Source organism: Kwoniella newhampshirensis, chromosome 4 (genome assembly GCF_039105145.1).
Source record: "Kwoniella newhampshirensis strain CBS 13917 chromosome 4, whole genome shotgun sequence".
Taxonomy (NCBI): domain Eukaryota; kingdom Fungi; phylum Basidiomycota; class Tremellomycetes; order Tremellales; family Cryptococcaceae; genus Kwoniella; species Kwoniella newhampshirensis.
The window spans coordinates 207,874-234,124 of NC_089958.1; the positions used below are offsets into that span (position 1 = coordinate 207,874).

At 50.9% G+C, this 26,251-nt stretch overlaps 10 protein-coding genes across 10 annotated transcripts; 5 read left to right on the forward strand and 5 right to left on the reverse strand.

Annotated features, from left to right (window-relative positions):
- Positions 1–164: 164 nt before the first annotated feature.
- IAR55_002082 (protein disulfide-isomerase domain) lies at positions 165–2,662 on the reverse strand (the record flags this gene model as incomplete). The annotated part of the gene is made up of 14 exons (XM_066945199.1): positions 165–296; positions 408–578; positions 631–676; positions 735–1,180; positions 1,233–1,338; positions 1,391–1,474; positions 1,534–1,651; positions 1,700–1,719; positions 1,778–2,029; positions 2,094–2,109; positions 2,159–2,188; positions 2,246–2,359; positions 2,421–2,446; positions 2,508–2,662. 14 exons carry the CDS (start codon positions 2,660–2,662, stop codon positions 165–167), a joined length of 1,716 nt encoding a protein of 571 aa, XP_066803888.1.
- A 316-nt stretch (positions 2,663–2,978) lies between these two features.
- On the forward strand, positions 2,979–4,132 carry IAR55_002083 (uncharacterized protein; the record flags this gene model as incomplete). The annotated part of the gene is made up of 6 exons (XM_066945200.1): positions 2,979–2,990; positions 3,043–3,207; positions 3,279–3,434; positions 3,500–3,538; positions 3,664–3,846; positions 3,923–4,132. 6 exons carry the CDS (start codon positions 2,979–2,981, stop codon positions 4,130–4,132), a joined length of 765 nt encoding a protein of 254 aa, XP_066803889.1.
- A 569-nt stretch (positions 4,133–4,701) lies between these two features.
- On the forward strand, positions 4,702–9,056 carry IAR55_002084 (uncharacterized protein; the record flags this gene model as incomplete). Its single annotated transcript, XM_066945201.1, has 23 exons — positions 4,702–4,999; positions 5,071–5,090; positions 5,169–5,196; positions 5,326–5,348; positions 5,402–5,555; positions 5,618–5,834; positions 5,897–5,912; positions 5,970–6,071; positions 6,131–6,248; positions 6,302–6,466; positions 6,519–6,589; positions 6,655–6,779; positions 6,833–6,898; positions 6,953–7,003; positions 7,061–7,329; positions 7,387–7,457; positions 7,515–7,556; positions 7,620–7,669; positions 7,726–7,860; positions 7,921–8,005; positions 8,063–8,403; positions 8,463–8,893; positions 9,004–9,056. 23 exons carry the CDS (start codon positions 4,702–4,704, stop codon positions 9,054–9,056), a joined length of 2,931 nt encoding a protein of 976 aa, XP_066803890.1.
- Positions 9,057–9,307: 251 nt separating this feature from the next.
- IAR55_002085 (uncharacterized protein) lies at positions 9,308–12,045 on the reverse strand (the record flags this gene model as incomplete). The annotated part of the gene is made up of 18 exons (XM_066945202.1): positions 9,308–9,354; positions 9,416–9,539; positions 9,612–9,828; positions 9,889–10,046; positions 10,098–10,153; positions 10,208–10,250; positions 10,304–10,498; positions 10,553–10,641; positions 10,694–10,716; positions 10,770–10,786; positions 10,843–10,933; positions 10,988–11,148; positions 11,200–11,219; positions 11,282–11,288; positions 11,357–11,439; positions 11,503–11,547; positions 11,600–11,630; positions 11,695–12,045. 18 exons carry the CDS (start codon positions 12,043–12,045, stop codon positions 9,308–9,310), a joined length of 1,758 nt encoding a protein of 585 aa, XP_066803891.1.
- A 1,883-nt stretch (positions 12,046–13,928) lies between these two features.
- IAR55_002086 (uncharacterized protein) lies at positions 13,929–15,186 on the reverse strand (the record flags this gene model as incomplete). Its single annotated transcript, XM_066945203.1, has 2 exons — positions 13,929–14,487; positions 14,543–15,186. The coding sequence occupies 2 exons, from the start codon at positions 15,184–15,186 to the stop codon at positions 13,929–13,931; spliced, it is 1,203 nt and encodes a 400-aa protein (XP_066803892.1).
- Positions 15,187–15,473: 287 nt separating this feature from the next.
- Positions 15,474–16,109, forward strand: IAR55_002087 (uncharacterized protein; the record flags this gene model as incomplete). Its single annotated transcript, XM_066945204.1, has 5 exons — positions 15,474–15,549; positions 15,616–15,686; positions 15,744–15,868; positions 15,918–15,978; positions 16,038–16,109. The coding sequence occupies 5 exons, from the start codon at positions 15,474–15,476 to the stop codon at positions 16,107–16,109; spliced, it is 405 nt and encodes a 134-aa protein (XP_066803893.1).
- A 108-nt stretch (positions 16,110–16,217) lies between these two features.
- Positions 16,218–18,748, reverse strand: IAR55_002088 (uncharacterized protein; the record flags this gene model as incomplete). The annotated part of the gene is made up of 10 exons (XM_066945205.1): positions 16,218–16,659; positions 16,719–16,742; positions 16,796–16,932; positions 16,988–17,087; positions 17,131–17,218; positions 17,282–17,302; positions 17,357–17,507; positions 17,801–17,810; positions 17,864–18,111; positions 18,161–18,748. The coding sequence occupies 10 exons, from the start codon at positions 18,746–18,748 to the stop codon at positions 16,218–16,220; spliced, it is 1,809 nt and encodes a 602-aa protein (XP_066803894.1).
- A 611-nt stretch (positions 18,749–19,359) lies between these two features.
- IAR55_002089 (uncharacterized protein) lies at positions 19,360–20,352 on the forward strand (the record flags this gene model as incomplete). Its single annotated transcript, XM_066945206.1, has 4 exons — positions 19,360–19,512; positions 19,580–19,666; positions 19,723–20,113; positions 20,171–20,352. 4 exons carry the CDS (start codon positions 19,360–19,362, stop codon positions 20,350–20,352), a joined length of 813 nt encoding a protein of 270 aa, XP_066803895.1.
- Positions 20,353–20,407: 55 nt separating this feature from the next.
- IAR55_002090 (uncharacterized protein) lies at positions 20,408–22,108 on the reverse strand (the record flags this gene model as incomplete). The annotated part of the gene is made up of 7 exons (XM_066945207.1): positions 20,408–21,033; positions 21,089–21,179; positions 21,241–21,299; positions 21,355–21,449; positions 21,514–21,782; positions 21,853–21,960; positions 22,016–22,108. 7 exons carry the CDS (start codon positions 22,106–22,108, stop codon positions 20,408–20,410), a joined length of 1,341 nt encoding a protein of 446 aa, XP_066803896.1.
- A 316-nt stretch (positions 22,109–22,424) lies between these two features.
- IAR55_002091 (uncharacterized protein) lies at positions 22,425–26,229 on the forward strand (the record flags this gene model as incomplete). The annotated part of the gene is made up of 15 exons (XM_066945208.1): positions 22,425–22,530; positions 22,679–22,797; positions 22,842–23,185; positions 23,234–23,306; positions 23,349–23,613; positions 23,782–23,936; positions 24,084–24,277; positions 24,537–24,595; positions 24,804–24,880; positions 24,929–25,035; positions 25,079–25,253; positions 25,328–25,714; positions 25,764–25,891; positions 25,945–26,000; positions 26,054–26,229. The coding sequence occupies 15 exons, from the start codon at positions 22,425–22,427 to the stop codon at positions 26,227–26,229; spliced, it is 2,421 nt and encodes an 806-aa protein (XP_066803897.1).
- Positions 26,230–26,251: the final 22 nt, after the last annotated feature.

The following is a 26,251-nucleotide window of genomic DNA, read 5'->3' on the forward strand; positions in this document are numbered from 1 at the left end:
GGGCCCGCATGGACCGGATTGCGGATGCATGATGGGTGACTATCTTCGCACACTCGTGACAGGATGTCTTTTCGAATACCAGTATCATTCAAGCAATGCAGGGTATATGCTGTATCAAAGAAACCGAGCTGATCTTACACCGGTTCATACGTGAGAACCTCCATTCAATCCAGCCTCGACGTGATGCCTGCTTCCTTCAGATCACGTCCGACACACCGTTGTAATAAGAACACAAATATAGCCACGGCTCCGATTAAGATGATCAAAGCGGCGAAGGGATGTTCAACACTGGTTTGCTGTGAAAATCGCTGGGATCAGTACGTGCGATATCGCACACAATACGAAGGTAAGGATGGGACGATAGATACGGCATTGTTGTGGCAACGAAGCGAGAAGGAACCACTCACACCCAGACTGATAAGCGTCATGGCGGCGCTTCTCGATCCCCATTCAAGAGTCGTCTCTATCCTCTTGGGCTTCAAGAAATGCTGGTAAAATCCTTCAAGTACCGAGAACGTGCTCGCCCCATCGAAAGAGATCTTGTTACCTTCGATCGTAGTATCGTAGTACTCATTGTTCTAGATCGTAATGTCAGCAACGGTTCCAGCCGACAAGGCTCGTCACACTCACTGGCGGATCTATGACCACAACAGCTGGGAGTTCCTTCTTTCGAATCCTGTATTACAGCACTTTAGCCAGACTCCTTTACCGTTTTGATGAGAAATGACACCCGCCCGTATGACTGCTTCAACCACCCTGACCACTTCTCGCCGTCGACCCAGACGAACCATACGGGTTGATCAAACCTTCTGCCGCCTCTCTTCCACGCCCTGGCTATCTCTCCCAGCTGTTCCCTCTCCTTCGTTCCATCTTGACCTTTATGCAACGCGCCGAGGACAACGATCGCCTTGGCATCACCCTTCATGAATTCGGCGTGATTGGCGCCAGTCAGCTCCACGAGAGTGGGGAAACGATGGAGCTGTACGAAGCGATTGACGTCTTGCTGTGAGGCTGGAAAGGGCAGTGAGCCAACAGGACGGGTTGAGTACGACGAGAACGCAAGGAGGACAGAGGTAGGCGGAGGGTTCGAAATCGACAATCGTTTGTATAGTTGGGGATCTGACGATGTGTAGGCCGGGACAGAGCCGATCAGTGGTTCGAGGGCTGCCTTGACGGATCTCTACAGATCAGAAGCCAGTGAGCATGATGACGTCGCTGAAAGTCTCACTTACCTGCTCTGCTACCGTCGTATCGAAATTTTGCAAGTACAAGAACAATGCCTCGTTCTGCTTGACAACGTCTTCGAAGTCATTGGCTCTGATTGAGTGTAACGCGGTCCTAGGTAGCTATTTCAGTCGGTTGTCATAGACGATACAGGAGGACAACATACACTTTGATAGCCTTTGACGCAAACTCGCTCAACTTCTCAAGGCTACGGGGACCAGTATACTCGGTCGATGTAGCGTGATGGAACCTGTGGTGTTGTGATCAGTACGAGCAAATCGTGGCGGCGAGCGGGCAAGGGTCACTCACATCCGAATAGTGGGATATCCTTGGATCCCGACACTCCGACAAAACGCTTTGTGATCCTCACAATCTACAGCAGCGATGTTGAGCTTCCCTTTCATTGCGTCCGCGAGTTGCTCGTAGACTATCGGAGGCGTCAGAAAGGCTCATTACGCAACAAGGGGAGACTAACTCGGTCTCAAACGCTTGCAGCTACGTATCCAATATCAGCAGTGCACCAGCATTGTAAAGCTTCCCGACTACGACTTACTGTCCACACCACGGGGCAAAGAATTCGGTCAGAACGGGGCCAGACGACCGCAATGCTTCGAGACCTAGCTCGTCGACCTCGGCGATCTTTCCGACGGGATTGGCGAAGCGAGAGCCCGCCCCTTCTGCATTCTCCTCGGCATCTTTCATAGCTTCTTGGGAATAAGTAGATGAATGTTCATCGATGTATGCAGAGAGGTCGGCGTGAGAACGATCACCGGAATAATGCGGTTGAGGCACCCCGTCGATATATCTGATATTGATGACATTGGTTAGCGGACCTTGGGACGTCAGGATAGGATACCGAGCCGACATACAAAATGAGCTGAGGGTCTATAGGATGATGTTAGTAGATGTAAAGATCAGATTTTTTAACACGTACAGAATTTGATGCCATTGCTGTTACATAGATCTGTGACCTGCAGATCAGCTGTTGCACCGGGTTTAACGGAGCTTGATAGCTACGCACCACCTTGTGCCAGACAATTGACCTGAGCCATATGAAAGCCCGTCAGTCGCTCAAGATGTTGTTTGTCTTTCGCTAGTTGAGTCCATGTCGGAGCAAATGCTCTACAATGTCCGCCTAGACATGAAGCTTATGTCAGTTCCGCTCGTTTTGACCGATTGCAATCAAATGCGTTCACATTTCGGTGAGAAATGTTCGATGAGCCTGTGGAGCGAGAGTCAAGTCAGCTTGCAATTCACATATTGAGGAGCGAGATACGACTCGCCATAGACCTTGTGCGGTATTGGACTTGAAGTTGTCGTCCGTCAGTTGCCGCAGCTGAAAGTCATCATCGTTGTCGGTGGTCGTAGCTGAGACCGGGCTGGCTATGAGGCTAGTGGAGACAGCCAAAGCCCAATGAGCAATGTATGAGAGCCTCATCCGTGCTCTCAACCGTATTCAACGATAAGACGAGCAGAAGTATGAAAGCAAGATGATCAAGGTTGATCTCCTTTTATCGGTCAACGGCCAAGAGAGAGAGAATGAGAGCGAAAGAGAAAACAACAAAGACGCAACGAGATAAGTTACGGGGGCGGAAACACGTGGAAGTTGGATCCCGTCCGCACTCTCAACTCAACTCTCACCCGAGAGACACAGCATCGTCATGACAACAAACTTGAATTGACACCGACTGATCATTCAGAACATCACATCAGTCAGACTTCAACGAGCACATACATCGACGCAAACTGCCATCATGAACATCCTAGTGAGTATACTGTGACCTGCTGTCGCCCGAATGCACTAAGATAGCAAATCAGGACACACTGTTCGGTCGATCACTGACCCCTGCCGAGCGACTGAGACAACATCAACGGTCGCTGCAGAAAGCTCAACGAGAGCTCGATCGGGAGAAGTCCAAGCTGGAAGCCCAGGAGAAGAAGACCATGGCGGAGATCAAACGTAATGCAAAGGCGGGAAACATGGTATGTCGCTGATCTCCATTTCGAATTGTCAAGATGCTTCAGGTTCACTGATAAGCGTTGTGCTGTGACAGAATGCATGCAAGATCATGGCTAAAGATCTTGTGAGGACGAGACGATATGTGCAGAAGTTTACGCAGATGAGGGTACAATTACAAGCGGTGTCACTGAGGATGCAAACGTTGAGGAGTAACGAGCAGATGGCTCAAGCCATGAAGGGGGCAACAAGGGTGAGTCCGATTCAAGAGCAGTGTTGATGGTGAAGCTAAAGTGGATGCTGACCAAATGTATGTAGGCTATGGGACAAATGAACAGGAGTCTGAATCTGCCTCAGGTACGTTCGCGGGTGTCCACATGTCCAAAAGATGACACAGTTCGCTGACGTCTGATGCTATCCTTCTTCCCTCATCGCCTTACTCATCGGTGAATAACATCTCCATACGCGATTCCTCCCAACAGATTCAGAAAATCATGAACGATTTCGAGCGAGAGTCATCCACGATGGATATGAAGGAGGAGATGATGTCGGACGCTGTAGACGATGCGATGGAGGGCGAGGATGAAGGGGAAGGTGAAGATGTCGAGAGCGATAAGATCCTCAACGAGGTCCTGGAGGAGATCGGTATGAGCATGAATGACTCGGTACGTCTCAACATCATATCCATTACTCTATCATGCTTTGAAGGATATATGGCTGACCGGGAGTCATCTGTACTAGCTTGCCTCTGCTCCAACCGTCAACCCCATGGCTTCCGAACCATTACACTCCTCACGTGTGGCCGTAGCCGAAGGAATACCTTCATTCCCAGCGAGTGACGCCGGAAAGAGTGCAGGTGGCGGAGGAGCAGGTGGCGGGGGAGGTGGCGCTGCGATGAGTTCAGACGAAGCAGATCTGCAAAAACGGCTGGATGCGCTGCGCAGGGATTAGATAAGATGATTGCGAGTATATCACATAACAGACCTTCCATCTTCTCCCCCGATCTTCCCCGTCATCAGCGACACGAGAGCGATAGTAGTTGTACCATAAGGATGTACAGAGTAAATGATCATACACCATGCATCGGCCGGTTGACTGAAGGTACAGTCGGCCGAAGTGCCACGCGTTCGGAGCGATCGGAATTATCCGGCACTTCACCCTCCCCTCCTGGCAAGTCACAATTTTTTATCAGATAACCAGGAAGACCATACAAGCATCATCAGAAAACAATGAAATACCCTGACTCGAGCTTTGATTACTACTCGTACTGTAGACTTTTCCGGGTCGCCTGCCCCTGTCCCCGCTGTCCCCGCTGTCCCCGCTGTCCCACTTCGCCCTTTGGATGGGCAGGTGATGCAGCTTGCACCTACCTTCGTCCGTCTCCTCAGTCCCCACTCGTCGCCTTTTCATTGTTGGTTGACTCATCGACTTAATCGGATCGTATGATCTTGTTGTTTCACGTTTTCATCCATCACGAGAGACAATCATCAGTCGACATTACTAGACCGGTCTGACAAGACATGGCCTCAACAGGTCATCCATCACCGTACAACTCGCGAGCTTCACCGCTCATACGGACGTCGTCGCAAACACCACATACACCTTCAAATTTGTCGTACGCGACTCCATCGCCGCAGATACCGAACGGTCCTTTTCCACTTTCACATTCCGGGACTCCGATGAAGAGACCTCTTCCTCCAGATGGAAGGGGCCATCACGGCATTCCACCAGATAGACAGTATAGCATCGATAGCGCGCACGATGATCATAGTAATGGGGGCCAGAAGAAGAAGAGGATCAGTCTCAGTTGTGCCCAGTGTGAGTGACAATGCCTCGGCATGAGTGTGAGATGCGACGAATCATCCCTCGCTGACGACCAACTGCTACAGGTGCCAAACGTAAGCAAAAGGTAGGCGGCTATTTTCGAGTTAAAGGTTGAAACCCCTCAACATCCCCCGCTGACGGATTGTGATGTTTTGCGTATCAGTGCAACCGCGAGTTTCCGTGTCAACATTGTACGTCACTACCTTCTCTCGTTTTTCTCATCAATGCTGACCGTCACACTCTTGCAGGTGTTGGTAAGGCTTCATCTACTCACTCATGATCCGTTCCCAGGCATTCGCTGACGATCGTGTGTTAAATAGCGCGAAAGGTTCCAGAGCTGTGTGTACGTTTGATCGATTTCTTCACCTTCGGCTCCAGCTAATATCCTCCTTGCAGGTCCCGTACAACCCTCAAGCCAGTTCCAACCATCATTCTAGTCCCGATCCTCAAACTCTGGCCCGACTTGAAAGCATCGAATCTGTCTTGTCGGTCGTCGTTCGACATACCGGTGGCATCACACAGTACGACGCCGTGCGTGACTGGATCACTTGTAAGTCACTCGCACGCAACCTCCGTGAAAACACTTCCCACTGATCATGCAATCTCTTGTAGCTACCGCATTCCAGAAACACCTTGCTTCTGACCCTTCCACCCCGTCTTCTCCTCATCATTTCCTATCCCATTCCACCATTGCTGGACCCTCTCGCTCTGCTCACGGTGACCAATCAGTATCCCACACCCAAGATCAAGGTGAGGTGGAGAAAGGAGGAAGCTCGGATGAGGATGGTCTTGCTAGAGTGGGCAAAGGATGGCTTGGTGAGATCGAAGGGTGAGTAAAGATCACGGTGAAGATACTGTCATACGATACTGACCCATCACTGTACCCTCTAGCGGGCTGCCTGAGACTGTAAGTATGGATACATCCACGTCATCCGCTCTTCTGTTGACTTTTGGATGACCGCAGATGAACATCAACGACAAGGTCAAGATGAAGCTTGATATACATGGGACACCTGCCGAGAATCTCCAACGTCTGATCACCGACTGTGGGGTCAGTCCTCACAAAGTGAGCAGTGGCCGATATCTTTCACTTGATGTTCCAGGACTAATATCACTTGGCTATAGGTGGCCGAACTGGTCCAAGAGCTTCCTCCGAAGCATTTCGCAGATCGCATAGTCGACTGGTTTTTTTCGAAGCTCAACTATGTCCGATACCCTATCGATGAGCGCTTGTTCAGAGCGTGTATGTCAATCTTAAGTTTCGCTCTTACCATTCTCTCTGACATCTACACATAGCATACGAAGACCTGTATAACAAGTCAACTGCTGTCGATCCTTCGAACGTTCGTGCACTGCCTCTCGTATTCATTGTTCTTGCTCTTGCTGTAAATCAAGCTCCGGCCGAATGGGCAGGGGATGAGCAAACGCGCAAGCTGTCTAGCTTGCGGATGTACTGGAGCTGTAAGTGGAAGTCCGAAAGTATCTCTTTGTCCCCTGCTGACGAAATCGGCAGCCCGGCGGAGTATTCTGATTGCGACTGCTGTGCAGTCTGAGAGTCTTGAGCTGGTCGTCTCCCGTCTCTTGGTGAGTAACCCAACTCTCTACTCATTCCAAGAACCCAGTAGCGACGAGCTGACGCACTATGGTAGAGTGCCATGTACTTGGTACTAGTACACGATCGACGTCTCACTGAATGCTGGTCCCAGCTTGGAGCGTCTCTGCGTACGGCTCAGGCTATCGGACTACATCGTGACGGCACAAAGCTGGGACTCGAGTAAGTTCCTGTCCCCCGAAAAGGACTCATTCAACTGACAGCACGAGTCGTAGTCCTTTCCAGACGGAATACAGGAGGCGTTTGTGGAGTTATCTGTACCATGCAGATAAGCAGTACAGGTGAGCGAGATTGAGAGTGCAAACCGCCTCGCCTATCTGACACGCCACTTCCAGTCTTGTTCTGGGTCGACCGCCAAGCATCTCAGATAGCTATACAGACACTCAGTGGGTTTGATCAGTCGGATTTCATTGCCCAAATGACCGAGTGATGTTCTCCGGCAGACCGCCTTCGAATGTTGATCTAGCGGAATTCGACCCGGCGCTGGGTATGCCGCCGATCAAGCCTTACCACGAGCCCACTCCGGCGCTGTATCTCATCTTGCGCAAGAGGTTGGCCGGTATAATTGGCCGAATAGTGCATCACTTCCAAAAGCTGAACGAGCCAGCACAATACTCCGATGTTGAAAAATTACAGCATGAGCTGGACACATTCGTGGAGCAGTTGCCGCCACATTTCAGGATGCATGACCCGGACAAAGGTTTGGACCAAGGTGAGCAGGCGTAATGACATTCCTGCCGAGGACTACTTGCTGACCACCCTGCGATAGTCCATTTCTGGCTTCCTGTTCATCGATTCATGCTTTTGACCGAAGTGCTGGTAACGACGATCATTCTACACGTGAGTATCTCTCCAGCGCGAATAACATTTTCGCTGCTTATATTGGGAAATGTCTAGCGACCATGGCTCCTGCGTAAGCTCTCCAGTAACCGATATGCAGTAAGTCATTTTGGTTGTCCTTGTAAGGTCGACTCGCATGGATTCCGCTGACAGTGTCATTAGGTCTCGCGTACCGCATGCTTCGAGGCTGCCAAGCTCGACTTCCAGATCAGGTGCGTATGCTTTCCTCGTGAGTGGTGCTGAGCTGACATTCCTACTATCGCTCCAGACAAGAGTTTCAACGTGAAACGCCCGACTTCCAGTCGTACGCTATCACAGGGCAGTTTAGGATGTTTAACAGCGCCATGATAGCGGGAATCAGCGCAATTATTGATCCCAGAGGTCCCGATTCTGATCAGATGAGGTGAGTGTCTTGGTAATCAGTAAGGTAAGGCAAGTAATCTGGCGCTGACCAAACACGAAGGAGGATTCTCACCACCTTTTTGGAGCAGAATCCGTGGGTCGAAGTATCACAGAAAGACGCAACGACGCGAAAGGAAGTGCAGATTGTAAGTCGTTATCCTTCTCGAATGAAGGAAAGTGACGCGAATTGACCTGGTCCGCAGATACAAACACTTTCACGAAGAGCTGCTAAGATTTTCGAAGATTCGTTTGGTCCTGGTGATTCCGGCGCAAACGACAAAGACAGTGCTGCCCTCCTCCTCGCCTTGAGACAGAGCAATGATTCATCGACCCATTCCAACGCTTATCCTAAGGGAGTACAACCTCGAGAAGACGCTCCCACGCCTGGTGGTCCAGGATCGATGTCTCATTCTAGGATCATGCAACCTCCTCGACCATCTTGGGGTGGTCAACCGGGTGCTTCGTTCGCGCCTATTCATCATGGTGGTATTACTCAGAGTCCCGCTTCGACAGGTAGTCATGAGGATGACCACTCGCAAAAATTGTACGTACAGCTCTGTCTGAATGAAGACATCAACTAAGAAGCTGATGCGTATCTTATAGATTGGATCATTGGATTAATGCCAATACCTCTTTGGCAGTGGGCGCATCGATCAACGGTCAGATGCCAACCTTGGAATCTACCGCAATGGGATATCTACCTTCTGCCATGCCTAGCCAATCAGGTATAAACCCGATGGGACTTCCAGGCGGTCCTGCAATCGCCTCTTCGTCAGCTGGAGGGATCACCCCTGTCTCTGTACAAGGCTACGGATTTATGGGCGGAGATGGAGATCCGTCATTCGTAGGACCTTCACCTTCGGCGGAATTCACCCTTTACCCAGGTGGTACGGGCGGTCCATTCGGTATGATGCCGATCGACAACGGAGGTGCTGGTGGGAATATGATGAGCTTGGGGATGGGGATGGGAGGCGGTATCACGCTTGAACCAGGGACAGAAAACAGCGATGAGTATTGGAATGCGTTGATTGACGGTGAGTGCTCGACGCCCAAGCTTCCCCAATTCTCGTGTTCCGCAGAACTGCTTCATCGGATCCTGTTGCGCTTCGTCGGATCCTTTTGCTGACTATAAATGTCATTTTAGGTATTTTGGGGACCACTTCAGGTGTCACTTCTGCACAGACTGGTGGTGTATGAATGCAAGTAGAAGATGTCATAGACTCGGCCTCCCATAAGGATTGACAGCCATCAGACGACTGGACGGGAAAACACGTAGGACAGGTAAGGCTTACAAGGCATCGACGGTTCGATAACAGTTCCGCTTTCAAGATTGGCTTATCAGATTTCGTGACCTTTCGATCGCATGCATCATTTTAATTCTGTGTTCGACGTCACGTGCACCCGAATTGATCTATCCCAAAGGCCCCTCTTCGCCAGGTTGTATATCCTTAGAAATCGGTGTAGAAGCCGGAGTCTTTTCGAGCCTTGGTCATAGCTAGATGAGAGCAGGAGATGCGTCAGAGTTATGCCCCGGCGGTAAAGGGAAATAGACTGACCTGCAATAATAGCACTGCCCACACCCGATCCATCTTCAGCATGGTGAGTCACAATATTCTTGCCCTTCTCCCCGAAGATGTCAGTGAGAGCAGTGTGAACTCGGTCCGCAAAGTTGGGGTATTTCTATTGGGGCCATCGTCAGCTTCGTCCTGTGAATAGCGGTCTGTTGGGTTGAGGAAACATCTTAATACTCACGTTGTACAAACTACCGTCGGCACCGACTGCACATCCTTCCTCCAAGTAACCCTTCTTGCTGGCGATAGCGGCAATACCACAAGCAGAGAGTCGAGCTGCACGTGTACCGATTAAGATAGCAAGCTTCTTGAAGAATTGTCGCTCCTCGATGGTAGTCTCGACACCGAAGAAATGGGTGAAGACACCAATGACAGTTAGCAACTCATCGGTCACGTCGCTACAGAAGGTATCAGCCGACTATCACGGACATCACGCGAGCAAAAGCATCGTGACGCACCTCTCCATCAAACTCAGGAAGGCAGTGTCAAAGGCATATGCTTTCTCAAGCTTGTAAGTGTTTTGACCCAAGAAGAGATCACCAGCGTCGATGAGCTCGCAAACAACCAATCGGAAGATTTCACCGAGGTAAAGACCTGCTATCATTTTCTCGAAGGACTGTAGATGGAAAAGGGTCAGGAAAGCAATCAAGGACGTGATTCCACACACCTGCTCTCCGGGCTTGTTTGAAGACTCGTCAATAATAATGTCGTATTTTGTTCGGGCTACAAGAACATCAGCCAGCGAACGAGCTCTAAACTATGACGGTCCGGACTCACGGAGATGCTGATGGTCAAATGAATCGAAAGCTCCCCATTCACACTTTGGAGGTGTCAGCGCTCATCACTGTATCAGCGATGATCGTCTGAGCTTACGTTGATGGCCATTCCCTGATCCTTAGACAGGCCCATCTTGTCAATCTTGGGAATAGAACCGGCAGTCTCCATATACGCGGCATTACAACCGGTTCCAAAGATGACGGCGATCTTGGTGTTAGGGTCGACATAGTTGGAAGCAATCAAGGTACCAGTGGTATCATTGATGAGGGCAGTGAGCTCAGCGGGAACATTCTGGGTGTTTAAGCTGTTATCATTCATGTCTTTCGCAGCCCCTCAAATACTCACGAGACGCTCAAGAGAGTCCTTGAACATGGCGGCAACATCCCGGCCCTCGATGTTGGGAGCACCGAAACCCTTCGTCCACCGAATGAGAACTAAGCGAGCGTCAGCAAGCGTCCAGGGCCAAAGATCGGATGAAATGCTCACCTCCATGGTCGATGCGCTCTTGGCTATTCACAGAGGTCAGATGCTGTTCGTCGATAAAGAGCAGTGAGCAACTCACGAGCAGGGATATGAGAACTACAACGCGGCTTGAGTGAGCTTGGTGACACCGGATGTAGCAGAGCCAGACTTACAGTAAATCCGAGAGGGAGCTTCTCGTCCTCATCAGTACGACCAAGAGTATCACGGATGAAGCTGTCCAAACACTCGGCACAGAAATCCAAGCTGCAACCAGCATATCAATAACCTAATCAAGAGACTGGTTTATGCTTCACTGACAGTGCTTGCCCCTCGTCTTGTTTCTGCTCCTCGGTCAAACGGTACTTGGTTTGAGTGACCTCAAATTTGCCGTGACCAAGCAAGGTGACAAGACAGACACGAAGGTTGGTTCCCCCCAAGTCCAGCGCAAGATAGTCCCCCTTCTCCTCGCCTGTGGGCCACTATATGGAAGTATAGTCAGCACATGTCGACAGATGATTGATTGAACTTACGCCGAAGACGAAGGTGGGGACTGGACGGTATCAAGATCCATTGTCAGCGTCGTCAGCAAGACAACGTGGTGGAAATACATACTCATGGGCTATAGACGCCCATCCGGGTCAGCTTTGTACCACTATGTTGATCCCGATCAGAAAGCTGAGGACTCACCACAACCTGTCCGTCCTTCTGCAGACCGTTGTCAAGGGTATCCTCGATAGCATGTACAATCATACGCATCCTCTGAGGTGTGACTGAGGTCGTAATATAGATTAGATTTGTAGTGCTTTCCTCCACATGACCACATCACAACGCACGAGTTAAAAGACTCTCATACTTTCTCAAGTGGTCCGCCATAGTCTCTGCGATTCGTCGTCAATTGGATTTGCATTCGGAGCCGTATGCGGTACTTACTCTTCTCAGCGTGAGGGAACTCCACATCCGCCTGAAAGATTGTTGTGGATCAGTCTTGAGACCGCGAACGTGATGAGAACGCCGAACAGACATACGTTGGTTCTGGTGTGGTAGACATTCTGACCTCCAGGGGTCAAAGCAGCGTTGCTCCCTCTCCTGCTGATCCGTCCACTGCTGCTGATGCTCGCCTTTCTCTCGGCCGTGAAGCTAGGTCGACCGGGGATAGAAGCCTTTCGACCCGCTGTCGAACCAAGATTCGTTCCGTTCTCCAGCACCGCTGAGTTGCTGCGTCTGTCGGTGACTGGAGAGCTCGGGGAGGAAGGTGAACGACTGATGGGAGGTGTGGTAGTCTCGAGCTCGGCGAGACGAGCCGCGAGCTTGTCGGGGTTTTCGGCCATTATGGTGGGTGGTCTTAGGTGGGTGAAGCCTAACAGTTGAGAAGTCATGATGAGCTGTGTATGAGGTGACGATGGGTCAAGCGGGGGAGGGAAAGCTTATGCATTCGATTGATTGGTTCGAGAAGCGATGACTCACTCTATATATGATACCTGCTCGAACGACAAAGGAATGGTCCTGCGGGGACGGTCAGCTCGGAGGTGACACGAAACAATCAGGAGTGGGCCCGAGCGAAAAGCGAGGTGGAGCTGACCTTGTTGGGAGGGGTTTAGCAACTGTTGCTCTTGACACAAAACGTCCAAGTCGACTTGTCACGTTTCGATATGAAGGTCAAGGGGTGAGATGCGAATGACCGATCGAGATACGGCAACCAAGTGAAAAAGTCGTGTTGGGGGTTGTTTTGGAAGCCAAGCGAAAGTGAGAACGCATTTCCGGGGGGGTTGTCAAGGGAGGTTTTCGGGCGGCATAGGTTGTTCTCTCTCCGCTTGTCGCTTGTCAGAGGTGTCCAGTCATTTTCCCATGTTATTTCAAGGTCGGACCCTGAGATTACAAACTATTCCTTATTGACTTACCGAAGCCCCCATCCTGCTGAAATTGCCGCGTCGCTGATCAGTTCACTCCCGCTACTCTCACCAAAACCACCCCTCCCCCCTCTCCCCAGCCCCCCCACGGGGCACGCCGACCATTACCGCAACATCTCCCTGGAAACAAAAAGGTGGCGGCCCATACTGATGATGTCGGGATCAGGCATGCAATGCACAGTCAGAGTCAGTGGGACTGTACAGCCTGACAATGGCATGTATGAGCGGAACATGTGATGTTCCCTCAAGAAAAGTCCTGGAGGGACATCTCGTATTCGAGACTGCCAGAGGGATCACGGCCACCGGATAAGATCAGACAACAGAGTCGCAATCATTGTTTCGGTATCGGCACAGAACCGCAGGAGACTAGAAAACCAGAGCGCAAGATACACTGAGCCCACGTCTTTCGATCCTCCTTCTGGTCAATTCTGCCCCGACAGATCCATGTCAATGTCAACCTGGATTCAAGAATACTCCTTTGTCAAACTCACCTGCACAGTCTTCAAAACCTTACAGTGAGTGTGATAGCCTTGCCACCGTCCGTCCACCTACCTCCTTTGTGCCTAGTAAGCTGTCCCCATCTTCGAAGTTGCCTCTCACTTCACCCACGTCTCATCATTGACTTCTCCCCACCGCTCCCGACTGTCCCTTGGACGACAACGTTGTGAGTATGCTGCTCTGAAGCTGACCTTCTTGCGCGTGCAACACTGGACAGAACTATACGTTGTCGCCACTCAAGTTGTACTGACAAAGTTCCTACAAGACGTACGTAGGGACCGTGGTATCGGAAGAACACATATACACGACGCCACTGGTGACACGCTTTGATCCGTAGACGTGGGGAGGATATTCGTCACCTTACTCAATGTATTCTGGGTACCCGGTAGGCTTCGGTCACTGTGACACTCGATGGCCGACAAGCTGATACCTGTCACTGCTTTGACCTAGATGATGAGCCCTTATTACGCTGGAGGACTAGGTGTTCCGTACATGATGGGAATGGGAGGTATGGGTAAGTCCGATCACTTCATCGCCAATCAAGACATTTGCTAAAAATCAATCGTCAGGATATGGTCTCGGAGCGGGAATGTACAGGATGGGAATGGGAATGGGGATGGGGTATCCATATGGGACGATGGCTAACTATCCTTATGCGTATACTGGCATGGTGAGTGGCCGTTTCATGGACGACGAAAAAAGCTCACATATGCGCATAATATAGTGCGGGATCGGCTTCTGAGAGCCGTCGTTGGACAGTGCTTCCCTAATCCGAGATGGTGGATAAAGGAGGCGGAGTAGCCTGTGTATATGTTACAGGTTCATATGTATGATTGACAACATTGAGACGCGCTTCATGATACAACATGCTGCTCAGCGATCAGATACCTTGTTGCCAACAATGCCCTACTACACTTGATACTCTCGTCACGCTGCGCCTCCTCTTGACCATCGTGTTTCGCTTCAGTCATGATACTCGGTATCTCCACCTCGCTCCATGACCATAGACCTACTTGCCACTTCCTACCCATTCTGTCATTTCCTCTGACAGCCAACAAGCGCGGATCTAAACCCATTCTTGGACACTCGCTCGGAACAGGTTGAAAGATGACCAGGACTCGACCAGGTGGTGTTTCGGAAAATGACCATTTGAGAGCTTCGCACCAGAAGAGAGTCGGATGATGAGTTGAGCCCGGGACATGCGATAGTATCCGTAAGCGCAAAAGGGCTGAATTCTCGATATGTTTGAGGGCAGAGGCGCTGCCTCTTGCCTTTGTTTGGTTCGATCTAGCGGGAGTAAGGGTGGGGCGATGCGAGGGATACAAGATGTGTTGAGTGGAGGTGTAGAACAAGTGCAGAGAAGAATTTGCTGAGGATAAAAGATTGGCTAGCTGTACTGAGGGCGGTGGAGCTCTGAGGCCGCCTAGCCTTTCAATCAACAGCTCATTAGCTCCAGAGCAAAACTCACCCTTGGCCAGTCCATTTCATGGATCGTTTCCCTCTTGGCGAGACTCCTACACCTTCGTTTTCGTCCAACAAAGTTGATCTTTTTTTCGCGAACAGATCTTCTGGCAGTCTCTCAGAAGGTCTGACATCGTTCAATGCGATTCTCGGTTTCTGATCGATCTCACCGTCAACCTCAGGACGAGGGGTGATTTGACTGAACCCATCATTGATTCGTCTCAAGGCTTTACTTGTCGATGGACCAGGATCACCAAGTCGGTTCTGACGATTGAGCGGTGTATGTAGGTTATTGAGAGGTTGAAAGACTGACACGAGACGACGAGGTGTTGCTGTTGCTTGTGAGGGAGGAATGATGACAGGTTTGAGATCTTCCTCCTCCTTGATGGCTGCATGCTCTCGAAGAGGGATCGTGGACTCGCAAGCTCGATCCTGCATCAAGCGTGACAGAGAAGTGGGTGTAGAAGGTTCCGCTTTTACTCTGGTGGGTGTCTGGCCAACATGCTGAAAGGAGAGATTGGAAGAGAGGGGTGTTGCTGTACTGATCGGACGAGGTTTCTTCGCTTCGGGTGTGTTCAATGAGAAGCTGAATGCTGATGCAGAAATCGGAGCGGAACGTTTCGAGGGTATGTCCGTACCTTTACCAGGCATAGTCGAGAGCTTTACATCGCTCGGCCAGAGCTGAGTGATGAGAGATTCAAAGACAAGATGATGAGAGATTAAAAGACAAGAGAGAGAGAAGAAGACGGCCAAAAGTTGGGTGGCAACGATGCGAGCCAAGTACATCGAAGAATCGTGACGAAACGACATCATTGATCAACCGTCAATTCGCGTTCGAGGCAAGGTGAGAAAAGAAAACAGGTATCCCAGTCAATCATTCTTTTCATGATACCTGTGATCCCCTTATCGAAGCGCAACGACAAGAGCTATACCACATCATGTCAGACCCGAAGGTAGCGGCCATTCAAGCTCAACTGCAGTCCCAATCTATGGCCTTTCAGAAGCTCGAAGCGGGTGAGGGTCTCACGACATTGATGTCTTTTCCGACTATCGCCCGTGCTGACTTCCAGTGCTCATCAGAACTCGCCGGCATTATAGAGGCTAGACAACGGCTTGATTCTCAACTGTCTGAAAATGAGCAAGTGTTGAAGGTATGTATGATCCTCTTCTTCAGGTCCGTGTAGCGTTCAAACTCACTCCCTGCATAGGAGTTCACACTGCTGAAACCTCATAACACGGTGTACAAGCTTGTTGGCCCATCACTCGTTCCTCAAGACTCGAGTGAAGCCAAAGTCAATGTCGAGAAGCGACTGGAGTTCATAAGATCAGAGATGTAAGCATTCTCACCAATCAAACGCACACGTATTGAACGCAAGGCACAGAAAACGGGTCGAGGCGCAACTGAAGGAGGGTGAAGAGAAGGCAGCGAAGAAGAAGAACGAAGTGAGTGGTCTTGTTTGGCTTCTGCAGAAGACAGTCTACTGACCGCTTTGTTTCGTCAGATCATTTCATTACAGCAGCAGTTCCAAGGGATGCAGGGACCAAGCGGGCAACAGCAAGCTATACAAGCTTAGATATAGTCATTATACGTGCGGCTGATGCATCCGCGCCCAGCGCGTCCTTTCCTTCAGTAACCAGGTATCCTTCTAGTATACAACTACTGTAAATTCCTTATCTGCCGATCACGTTGGGCGATTGCCTATCGGAGTCGACTGATTCCCTTCATCTGAGACTGGTGAATCCACCACAACGATTCCTTCTTCACCATTCCCACTTGAATCTGCATTTTCACCCACACTTTCATCGTTGTCCGCCTCACGCCTGTGCGCGCCTGTGTCTATCGGCTTGAGGTTGTCAAAGGGGTTAGATTCTTGACGTGCGGTATCGGATGGTGAAGGTTGACTGATATCTCGAGGACTTGAGACCGTGTCGCCAGCAATATCGTTATATTTTGAATCGTCCATTTCGTCCGACACCGAAGTCGCACTTGTCGCCGGATCGTGCGACATGTACGAGTCCATAGAACCTGACGCGAGCGAGACATTGGTAGAATCTCCTGGCGACTGGGTGCCAGGACCTCCTTGACTGGAGAGAGATCGACGATGAAGCTGGAGACGACGCATTCTGCGCGGGCGGTTAGTATGCGAATACTCGAAAGGCAGTCACTGGGACCTGCGACTCACTTTTGAACGGCCCGAACAACCGTACTGCAAAACTCCCTCAGTATCATCATTCACTCAACACTCAGCAAGCAACTCACAAGATTCCCCGCAACGTCCCAATGGCATTTCGAAGCTCCTCTTGCGTTGGTTCTTCGACATGTTTACCGACGTGATATAAGTTCTCTTCCGTCTCAATCATGGGCTCGTTGCCATTGTCCGTCACCCAAGGATGTTCCTTGGCCCAAGGTCAGCGGATAAAGCATTATGACAGCTCTGATGTGGCGACTTACTCTCAAGACGGGCATGATGATCCGTTGTGCAGGATGCTTACAAAGCATGCGCTTGATGAGGTCTTGCAGCGACGCCTCCCAATCAGACGGAATACGTGGTCTAAAACTGTCAGAGGGTGTAACCGACGATTATCGGCACTCACTCTTTCTCCCTGACAGCTTCGAACAGGTCAAGGGGGTTCGACACGTTGAACGGCAGACGGCCGGTCACCATGCAATATAGTGTGACACCTACGGGTCAGCTAATCACGCAGTATGAGCACTCACCTAGAGCCCAAATGTCGACGGCCTTACCATGAAGATCTTGAGCATGTCCTGGAGGCGCCGTCAGACACGAAACCACAAGTGCTACCTTTGGCTTTGACTTACCTGTGAAGCTTTCAGGACTGAGGAAGGCTGGACTTCCGCCCGACTTTTTGATACGGTCATCGCCAGAGTGTGTGAACATCTCGGATACGCCAAAGTCGCACAGCTTGACCAGTTGTCTATCCGCAGAAAGTAGTACGTTGTCGGGTTTGATCTGCCTCGTCAGCACGGAGCCCTAACAGCTGTGACATACATCTCGGTGTATCACTTCGTTCGCATGCAAGTATTCCAGACCCAGACACAGCTGTCGGAAGTATTCCCTGGATTGATCCAGAGAGAAAGGAGGCTTGGTGTTCTTATAGTCTTCACCCAACTCTATGGACATCAAAGTTCCACCTGGCATGTATTCGAGAACAAGGAAGAGGGCATCGGCAGTAGGGACAGATATGGCTTCGTAGAGCAGGACGATCTACACGTGAGCACGAGAACATCATCAAAGTGACCTACATTTGGATGGCTACGAGTTCATCACTGTCAGTTGTGTCATGCGAAAGGAATTCGCAAACTCACTCCAGCTTCTTCATGACTGCGATTTCTCTTCTCACCAAGCCAAGTGGATCTTCATTCACTGTTTGTGTCCCTCCCCATGGATGTGCCCTAGACTGGTCCATCGCTTCTCCTCCGCCTTGAGGTGCCTCTTGATCGTTGGGTTGCCCTGATTTGGCTTGTGCTCTACGATTACGCCCTCGTGTGCTTTGTCGATGTTTCTCTTGGAGTGATTGATAGTGCAGTCGAGATTTGGAGAACTCTTTGATAGCCTATCAGGGAAAACGGTCAGGTCATGACCGTTTCCAGATTTTCGCTCACGTATTCCTTTCCCGTCCCCACGTCCACGGCAATTTCGACCTTTGCATACGCTCCCTGACCTAGACTTTCTCCTATCCTGTACTGGTTGATCATCCTGGCACCATCCTCTGTACTGCTTTGGTGACCGTCTGTTGTCTCTCGCACGCGGTGGGTTGAGCTCGTTCGGCGATGATGTAGTCCGCGAGGACGGAAATGGGGAGACGAAGGTGAAGGTGATCGGGGCGCGGAAGAAGGACGATCGGACGCGTCCGCTCGTAGCAGAGAGGGCTCTCGCAATGGTGAGCTGGACATGTTGGTCGCTGCTAACGGTGCGGGGCCTAGTGAGTCGGAAGGAGCTCGGGGTTTGTCGGCAGCATCTGAAGGAGGAGGCACTTCGCTGTCTTCGTCCTCTTCTGGGGAGTCGTAGGCGATGTTGTCATCGTGAGATCCCGAAGGAGACCCGATGCTGGGGTATTCATTGAAACCGGGAGGATGGAAGCCTTTGGCGTCCGTAGGCGAAGGAGGAGAAATGATAGTCGCTGGTGGTTGTAACGATGTACTTGAAGGTCGGTCGCTGGGCTGTTTCCCAGGGGATGGAGAGGGCGGCATGGTTTCAGGGAACTGGTCTCGCTACCACTACACTCTCAGCACATGGTTCTGTGGAAGTCTAACGCGCAAGAGACTCGGTTCACAACAAGTGAGATTATTGTGGTGGTCGTCATTCAGTTGAGAGTGGTTGGTTGGACCTTTGTCACTTTCCCGTGAATCGTGGTGAATCATGGCCATGTGGCACTCGATGATGGAAACCCTGAACATGTCGGTCCAAACGGCACCGATAATGGCATCTGCGTCTTAATGCGTATGTCAAGCATCCTTCTGTGTGTATGTGTGGTGCACACAGATGCTTCGGACAAGGTGACCTCGATCGTCCGAAGAACGGTCGTCATGGGGAATGGCTTCCTGGTGTCCTTTCGAATCCCAGCGTGTGCGAGGAAAATTGATTCACCCCGACATAAATTTAGTCCAAGCATCATGTCTGCTGCTGCTCTTCGTTTGTTTCCCTTCTTGGCTTCTTTCTGGTGCTCTTTCTGACTCTGCTCTGCTTCTCACACAATCACATTCTCGAAGAAGGCTGAGCAAATCCCATCGGACAGCTTTCTAGACATACTACAGGAACTCTTTCCCTTGTCCAAGTCGATCAACCGAGAAACAATCCTGACATGCACTCCAGACCATCCACTCCCGTGGCTACCTATATCCCCCTCACACCTCCTCCAACTGAACATCGACTGGTGAAATATACTCTCAACAATCAAGACTCTTCATCAGCCACATCCGGTAGATCAGAGACCTCAGGCCTGACCTCAGATAAAGTGAGTCTGGCTCAACCTTCCCCCTCTCCTATTCGTATTATGCTGACGAAAGATTCGTCATGCTCAGATAGTGCTTCGGTTGGACGGCGACTCCAATGACGATGAGATCGTAGGGATCGGGAAAACCTCGATGCCTACCACCAAGATCTATGAGGTGAGCGTCACTTCGATCTCATCGTGGTCGCTGCTAATGATTCTCTGCTTGCTAAGCAGCACTTGGGCGGCGGATATATTGCAAACCTATGTGTCGGCAACAATCGCATCACTTCCGACGGCGATCTAGAGCTGGATCATATTGACCTCGGAACGAGCGATGGAAAGCGACAACGGAGCGAAGAGGTTGACCACGACGACAGTGATATTGAATTGGTTGGGGTCATGAGGTCCAAGAAGACCAAGCGGATTGGGCAACTGAACTCGCAATCCACCAGCGCTACCGGCGGAACGCCTCTCCGAGCCCTCGACCGTGACATGGAGCCCATCTGCACGACGTGCGGATGCGACTGCAAAGCTCAGGCAGATTGGTCCGCAACAAGCGGACGTCGAGCAGGGGGTAGCGGCAGCTCCACTCTGTCTTTGGCGGTGCGCAGCAATATCCTTGGTGAGTACATCCAGGTTGATACAAGCGACTCCAAGCTCATAATCCATTCTATCATAGAGCTCTTGTTGAGACCGGGGGAATCTTTGTTCACGAGAATGAGAAGTGAGGGGTTGGTAAATGACTGGAAGGATATTGCGGCCATGGTCGGAGCACAGAGAGAGGATTTTGACCGTGTCCGTCATTGCGCCAGAAGTCTTCAGGACTCCTTGCCCGGAAGGATGAGAAGAGGTGAATTATGAGTCGTGACTCCAATGATGCCGAGAGGCGGTCACTATGCATACATGCCAGCATCGTTCATTGACCTGCCAAGGCTACCATCTCCTCCTCTGTCAAAGTGCCCATGACCTCATCCAGCCCATCGCTCCCGTACTCTGTGTCCTGACTGCCAGCTCGGAGAGTCGCTCCGGCGAGTTGTGCTACTCGTAGCGGTCGATGACTCTCCTGAGCAGCGATACCTTCTCTGACAGACTGGGGATACAGTATCGCAAACGTTAAGTATGAGGTATGGCCCTTCATCTCGGCCGAGGGCTTGGTGAGAACCACATTGTCAAAAGTTACCGGTGGTTCGGACCACCAAGGTGAGCTACCGTTCGTTATTGATGGTTTCTGCTCGCTCGAGACCAAAGACTCCTCCTGCGCTGTATGTGAAGAGTCGACAGCAGCTACCTCCCCCTCCAGCTTTCGCTTTGAGCCCGCTTCTGCCGATATATCCAGCGCCACCTCTTCCTCAGCGGTCACCTTTACTTTTCTAGCCTTTTCTCGAGCTGTCTTCATCTGGATCATCCTACGTTCCTCCTTGCGCTTCTCGTGGCCTTTTAATCTGTCCACTATTGCGGTGACCGAGCCGAGGTGCGAAGTAGACGTAGCGGGAGGGGGGGCGAGCTCGTGTGTTCGTATCAGTACTTCCTGAGTGGATACATCTGTACAAGTCTGATCAGAGGCGTCTCAAAGGTCCATCGGGATTGATCGACGTACCGGAGAATCCTTCCGAGCGAAGAGTAGACACAGTTTTCAAGACCTGCTCCAGACAGGGACTGAAAGAACATATTCTTGTGATAATGTCTTGCTGTTTTCGATAGCATCCACCGATCAGTCTAGCACACTTTGCTCAACCACGCGATCCTCACCCGTAACGTCTGAACCACATGCGGGATCGCCTCCCATGGAGCAGGGAGATCGAGGAATACTGCATGCTCTCAGCGATACAGATCCTTCGAGATGGGGAGACGTAAGACACACACCTCCTTCGACGTCATTGGCGCCCTCGAAGCCATCTTTGCAGACATTACGATGTTGCAATGTCACATTGGTCAATCCGTGGGTCTCAAACTCGCCCCTGAACAGATACATCAGTACACGGGGAGGGGGTGGTGGTGGTGGGAGCTATATCAGAAACTCACAGAGCGGCCTCATATCGAGGTCGGTGATACTCGAACGAGAAGACCTGACCTCTTGGCCCTACCGTCCGTGACATGCTGTGGGTCATACTTCCGCTTCCAGTCCCGGCCTCAATGACCTTTCCCCCCACTCGAACTCCCAGTCGCATGGTAATATAGGATATGTCGGGAAGATACAAGATCTGAGTCCTATGCGGCAATGAAAGCGTCCATAGCTCTGGCGTAGGACGGAGAAGATGGAGATACCCGGAATGAGGAGGAGGGGAATGCATCTTTGAGACGATCACGAGTAAGATGAAAATTCGACAGCTCTGTTATCCCAGTTTGTCAAGGGTCGCTCACCTTGGAGCCGAATTTCTGACCGACGATGTCGTCGTGGGAGTATCGCCCGAATTTGTTGTGAAACGACTCTCCGGGCGTAACTGTGATAGCTGTCATGTTGTCTCGAGACTACTACCATCAGCCTTGGCACGACTGGGGTTCGACTCACCATATATAGAATCACTATGTCACCAATCTCGACGTGTACTCGAGAATGAAACATGGAGGCCGAGGGCACCATGCTACTGGTTCCCTGCGTCGAGTCGTTGGCAGACATGGACCAGACGAGCAACAAGTACGATTTGAGAAAGAAACAAGCTGTTTGTATGAGTCAAGATCCAAACCTATAAGACTGGCGGGTCAATGAAGGTGAATGAAGGTGTCTGAACTTTTGGCTCCTGAGGACCTTTTACGTAATCACAGCCCGAAGTCAAAAACAGGCCGAGATAATACTATCGTGATTGTTGAAAGAGGACGAAAGTTGTGAATCGCAAGGTCACAACGATCCGCTCACTCGCTCATAATCCCAATCAGCTGTCTGCGCTTTCAAGCGCGACATCACTCGGGGTCAGAGAACCACCTTGTCGCCCAAGATGTCCACCGATCTCCGCGTGTTACTGCATGCAGTCGTCAATCCATCCTCTAATGAGGGGTATGTGCGCGACCAGCAGACCCTCTCCAATCTCTTCAAGGAGCCTGGTGAGTTGTAATCTCGCCTGATCAATGGCTGATCGTCAGAATTCTTCATCGCTCTTCATGCACTAGCTGGAGATCAGTCTCTGAGCCAGCCTGAGCGTCTGATGGCCTCGGTTATTACCGCTCGAGAGCTCAAAACAAAATGGCGAAGCAAGGCGTGAGTTGCAGTCTGGTATCATCAGCGCTGACCGTAGCAGGTTGGTACCCGAGGCACGAAAGCCGGAAATTCGAGAGCGATTGTTTCGCTTCCTTGAGGAACAAGATCTGGCTGTAAGTCGTGAGAAGATAAGTTCCGAGACTGACATCGTGTCAAGATCGCTCGACCTCAGCTGGGTCTGCTGGTTGCGGTCGCTCGAATCGAGTATCCGAGGACGTGGCAAAATCTTCCTCAGCTTCTCTTACAACCACTGCTCACTTGTCTGGCCCATCTCAATAACTCAGTGGCCTCGTCGTCATCAACGAGTACCGTGCTTCTGAATACGCTCTGGACGATCAATGCCCTTGTCAAGGAATGGCGTACCGTAAAGGTGACCCAAGGTGCGATGGTGATGCAGGCATTCGAGCAAGTCTTTACCGATCCGCTTCAGAGGGTCTTGGCGGTATGGGGCGAAGATGAACGAAATGGAAGAGGCGACTGGGTGCTGGGCGAAGCTGGAAGGTATTCGTTCAAGTGAGTAGCTCAGTCTTGATGTAGCTGATTCATCAGAACTCTGGCGCGATTCTGCCAATGGCACTGGTCTCGAGCCAAAGGTTTACAGACAGACGACTCCCATTCAAAAGTGAGTGAGAGATCCTGTTGGCCGTCGCTCACATATCCAAAGATACAGTCTTTAGTCCACCACACTGTTCACCACGCTCCTATCATTCAGTCTCACCGGCTTCGTATCGTTTCCGAACCTCGGTCAGAGAAACTGCTTCGCTCCCTTACCAAACACCTCCGAGCAGTGGGCAAATGGTGGCGAGTCATGTTAGCTATAGATCCCAAGGGTTTTTGCAAAGTACCGGGTGTGACAGCAGGAGTAGGATGGTGGTGGGGCGAAGTAGGTGGGGTCGTAGCGGGTTCAGATGGCTCTGTTGCGAATGACGGTATGTCGACTCGTTGGTGAACCTCGCTGATAATTAGATTCCGATTCTTGTCCTTATCCGAAGCGCTTCCTGCTTCTAGGCCTGCTTCTGTTCAAAGATCTCCTCCCTATTCTGGCATTCGATCACCCAGAGAGTAAGTCCACATCGTCAGGACGCGACTGATCTCAGTCTTTTCTCCCGAATTTATACTTTCGGCGTTTCACCTGCTGGTCGATAAATTGCTTCCCCTGACATCCACCGATCTGGAAGCTCTTGAGGACGAGCCGGAAGAGTGGCTTATTGCAGAAAGTGTAGATGAGGAGGCATGGGCATTCGAGTTTAGGGTGAGCTTGTGTTTAATGTGGCTTTCTCTGACAAGCTGCAGCCATGTGCTGAGCGAGTACTCATCGCCTTGAATAACTCTTGTCGACACATATCTCGTGAGAACAAAGTCATCGAGCCTGAAATGCTCAAGTTGTTGGCTACAACAGAAGGTATGTCATTGTATGTGGCGTTGTACTGACACCTCAGCGGCTCCACCGAATGATCTCCCCTCTGTCTTACGTCGCGAATCTGTCTACTGTGCTCTGGGTCGACTGAGCAGATCGATGTCCGCGTATGGAGGTGTGGATTTCAACGCCTTGTTGAATGGCATGGGCGTTTGGATCGGACAAGGGCAGCCTTTGTGAGTCGTTCCGGTCGTAGAATCGAAGCTGACAATCAGACACCGAATCGTGAAACGCCGTATCGCCTGGTTGATCAAGGAGTGGGTGAGCGGAGACGAAGAATGCGCGAAACTCCCGATCGTATGGCAGCTACTCCTACATCTTCTCTCCGAACGAGGAGAGTCATCCGACCGGGCTGTTCATTTGACTGCGGCAATTGCCATCAAGGAATGTGTGGATGTGAGTACGACCAAGTTGAGCCAAAGGCTGATGTTGTAGCAATGGGAATTACCGATCGACTACTTCGTACCTTTTCTCCAGCAAAGTGTACAAGAATTGTGAGTGTTTCTTTTGCGCTATAGCTAATAATTAGAATCAAATTGATTGGCGAATCCAATACTTTGGACGGGAAACGGTATGTCAATGACACCATCGGTGTTGTGATTGAACGGGTAGGGGATAAAATCCTACCATTTCTGCCTACATTGGCGCAAGCTGTTCCGGGACTTTGTGAGTGTACAGGTTGTATTGGGGCTAACAGTACAGGGCACAACGCTGCGGGCCTGGAGGGGGAATGGCTGTTTAAGGCATCGCTTGTCGTCCTTACGACCAAGCTAGTTTCTGTAAGCATACTTCGAGGAAAGGTTGACAATTCACTGAATTACTACAAGGCCGCGAAGGAGTCCTCAGGTGACCTGATGGAGCTCGTCATCCCCCTGATCGAAGAGAGTTTGCAACCGCCAGCGAAAGATTTCTTCGAGGAGGATGGTTTGATCCTGTAGGTACTCTCTGTAGGACAAGACTTCGCTGATATGAGATAGGTGGCAAACGGCGCTGCATAACGCTGCTTCACCTTACCAACCTACTGCCACAACTGGCCTCATTCGACTTCTTCCCGGTCTACTCAACATGCTTGGAGAAAACATGGATCTTTTACCAAAATTGCTTGGCTTGCTTGATTCGTACATTCTCTTAGATGCTGCAAGCATTACACAGGTAAGTGCCTGCGTTTTGAGTCGAGACTGACAGCTCAGACCTACGGTGCTGCTATAACCTCGACGTTGGCCAAGGCTCTTGTCGCTAGTAAGAGCAACTCGAATTCGATCAAACGGTTGCTCTTGTCTATATCGCTTCTTATACGTACAGCCCCGCTTGCTCAGCTTGCACCTCTTCTGCTCCACGCGGGTATCTTCCAGCATATAACCGTGGCTTTAGAAGACGACAAAGCTTCTGGCCTTGTGCTGGCTGCTTATCTGGAGATACTCGCAAGGATAGCCATGGTCGACCCAAATATGTTCCTACAAATGGTTGGAGAGTCTGCTCGGATGCAGTCAAAGGATGGTGCGAAGCTACTCGAAGAAGTTCTGGATGCGCTCTGGCGAAACTTTGATTATTTGGGAGGAGAAACACGAATGCGTAAAGCTGTCGCCATGGGTGCAGGAGCATTACTGACTACTGTGAGTCAAGCATAAGTTCCCAAAGCTGACAATTAGGGCAATCACCAAGTCTTGGATCGTTTCGATGGAGAGTTCAGTGAGTGAATCGACGGCGACGAGGACTGACCCCTTAGTGAATATCTTCCTTGATGTCCTGGGCGAAGTCCAGACCACGTTCGAGGATCCATCGGGCACAGAGTGGGTCGCAATGTGGACATTTTGCCTGTGAACTTGCTGATTCCATCCCTCAGGGCTGGCTTGAGACCTTGGCAAGATGAGCATTCCACTCTTTGGACCGACATACAAGGTGTGTTACGGTAGAGGTCAAAAAAGGTCCTGTTCTGACTCGCCGCGCATCAGACACGCCGGAAGGGAAACGTCGTGTTGCCCTAGAGGACGCTGATCCAGCTTACGCTGTGCCCCTGAAGACCTATGTCGTTCAAATCCTGACGCAAGCTCAAGCGGTCGGCCTAGGTCCATACTGGGATAAGGCGGACGAGGGAACGAAGCATAGTCTCCAAAAGTTTCTCGGCTAAAGATTGAAACCCGGATACCCAT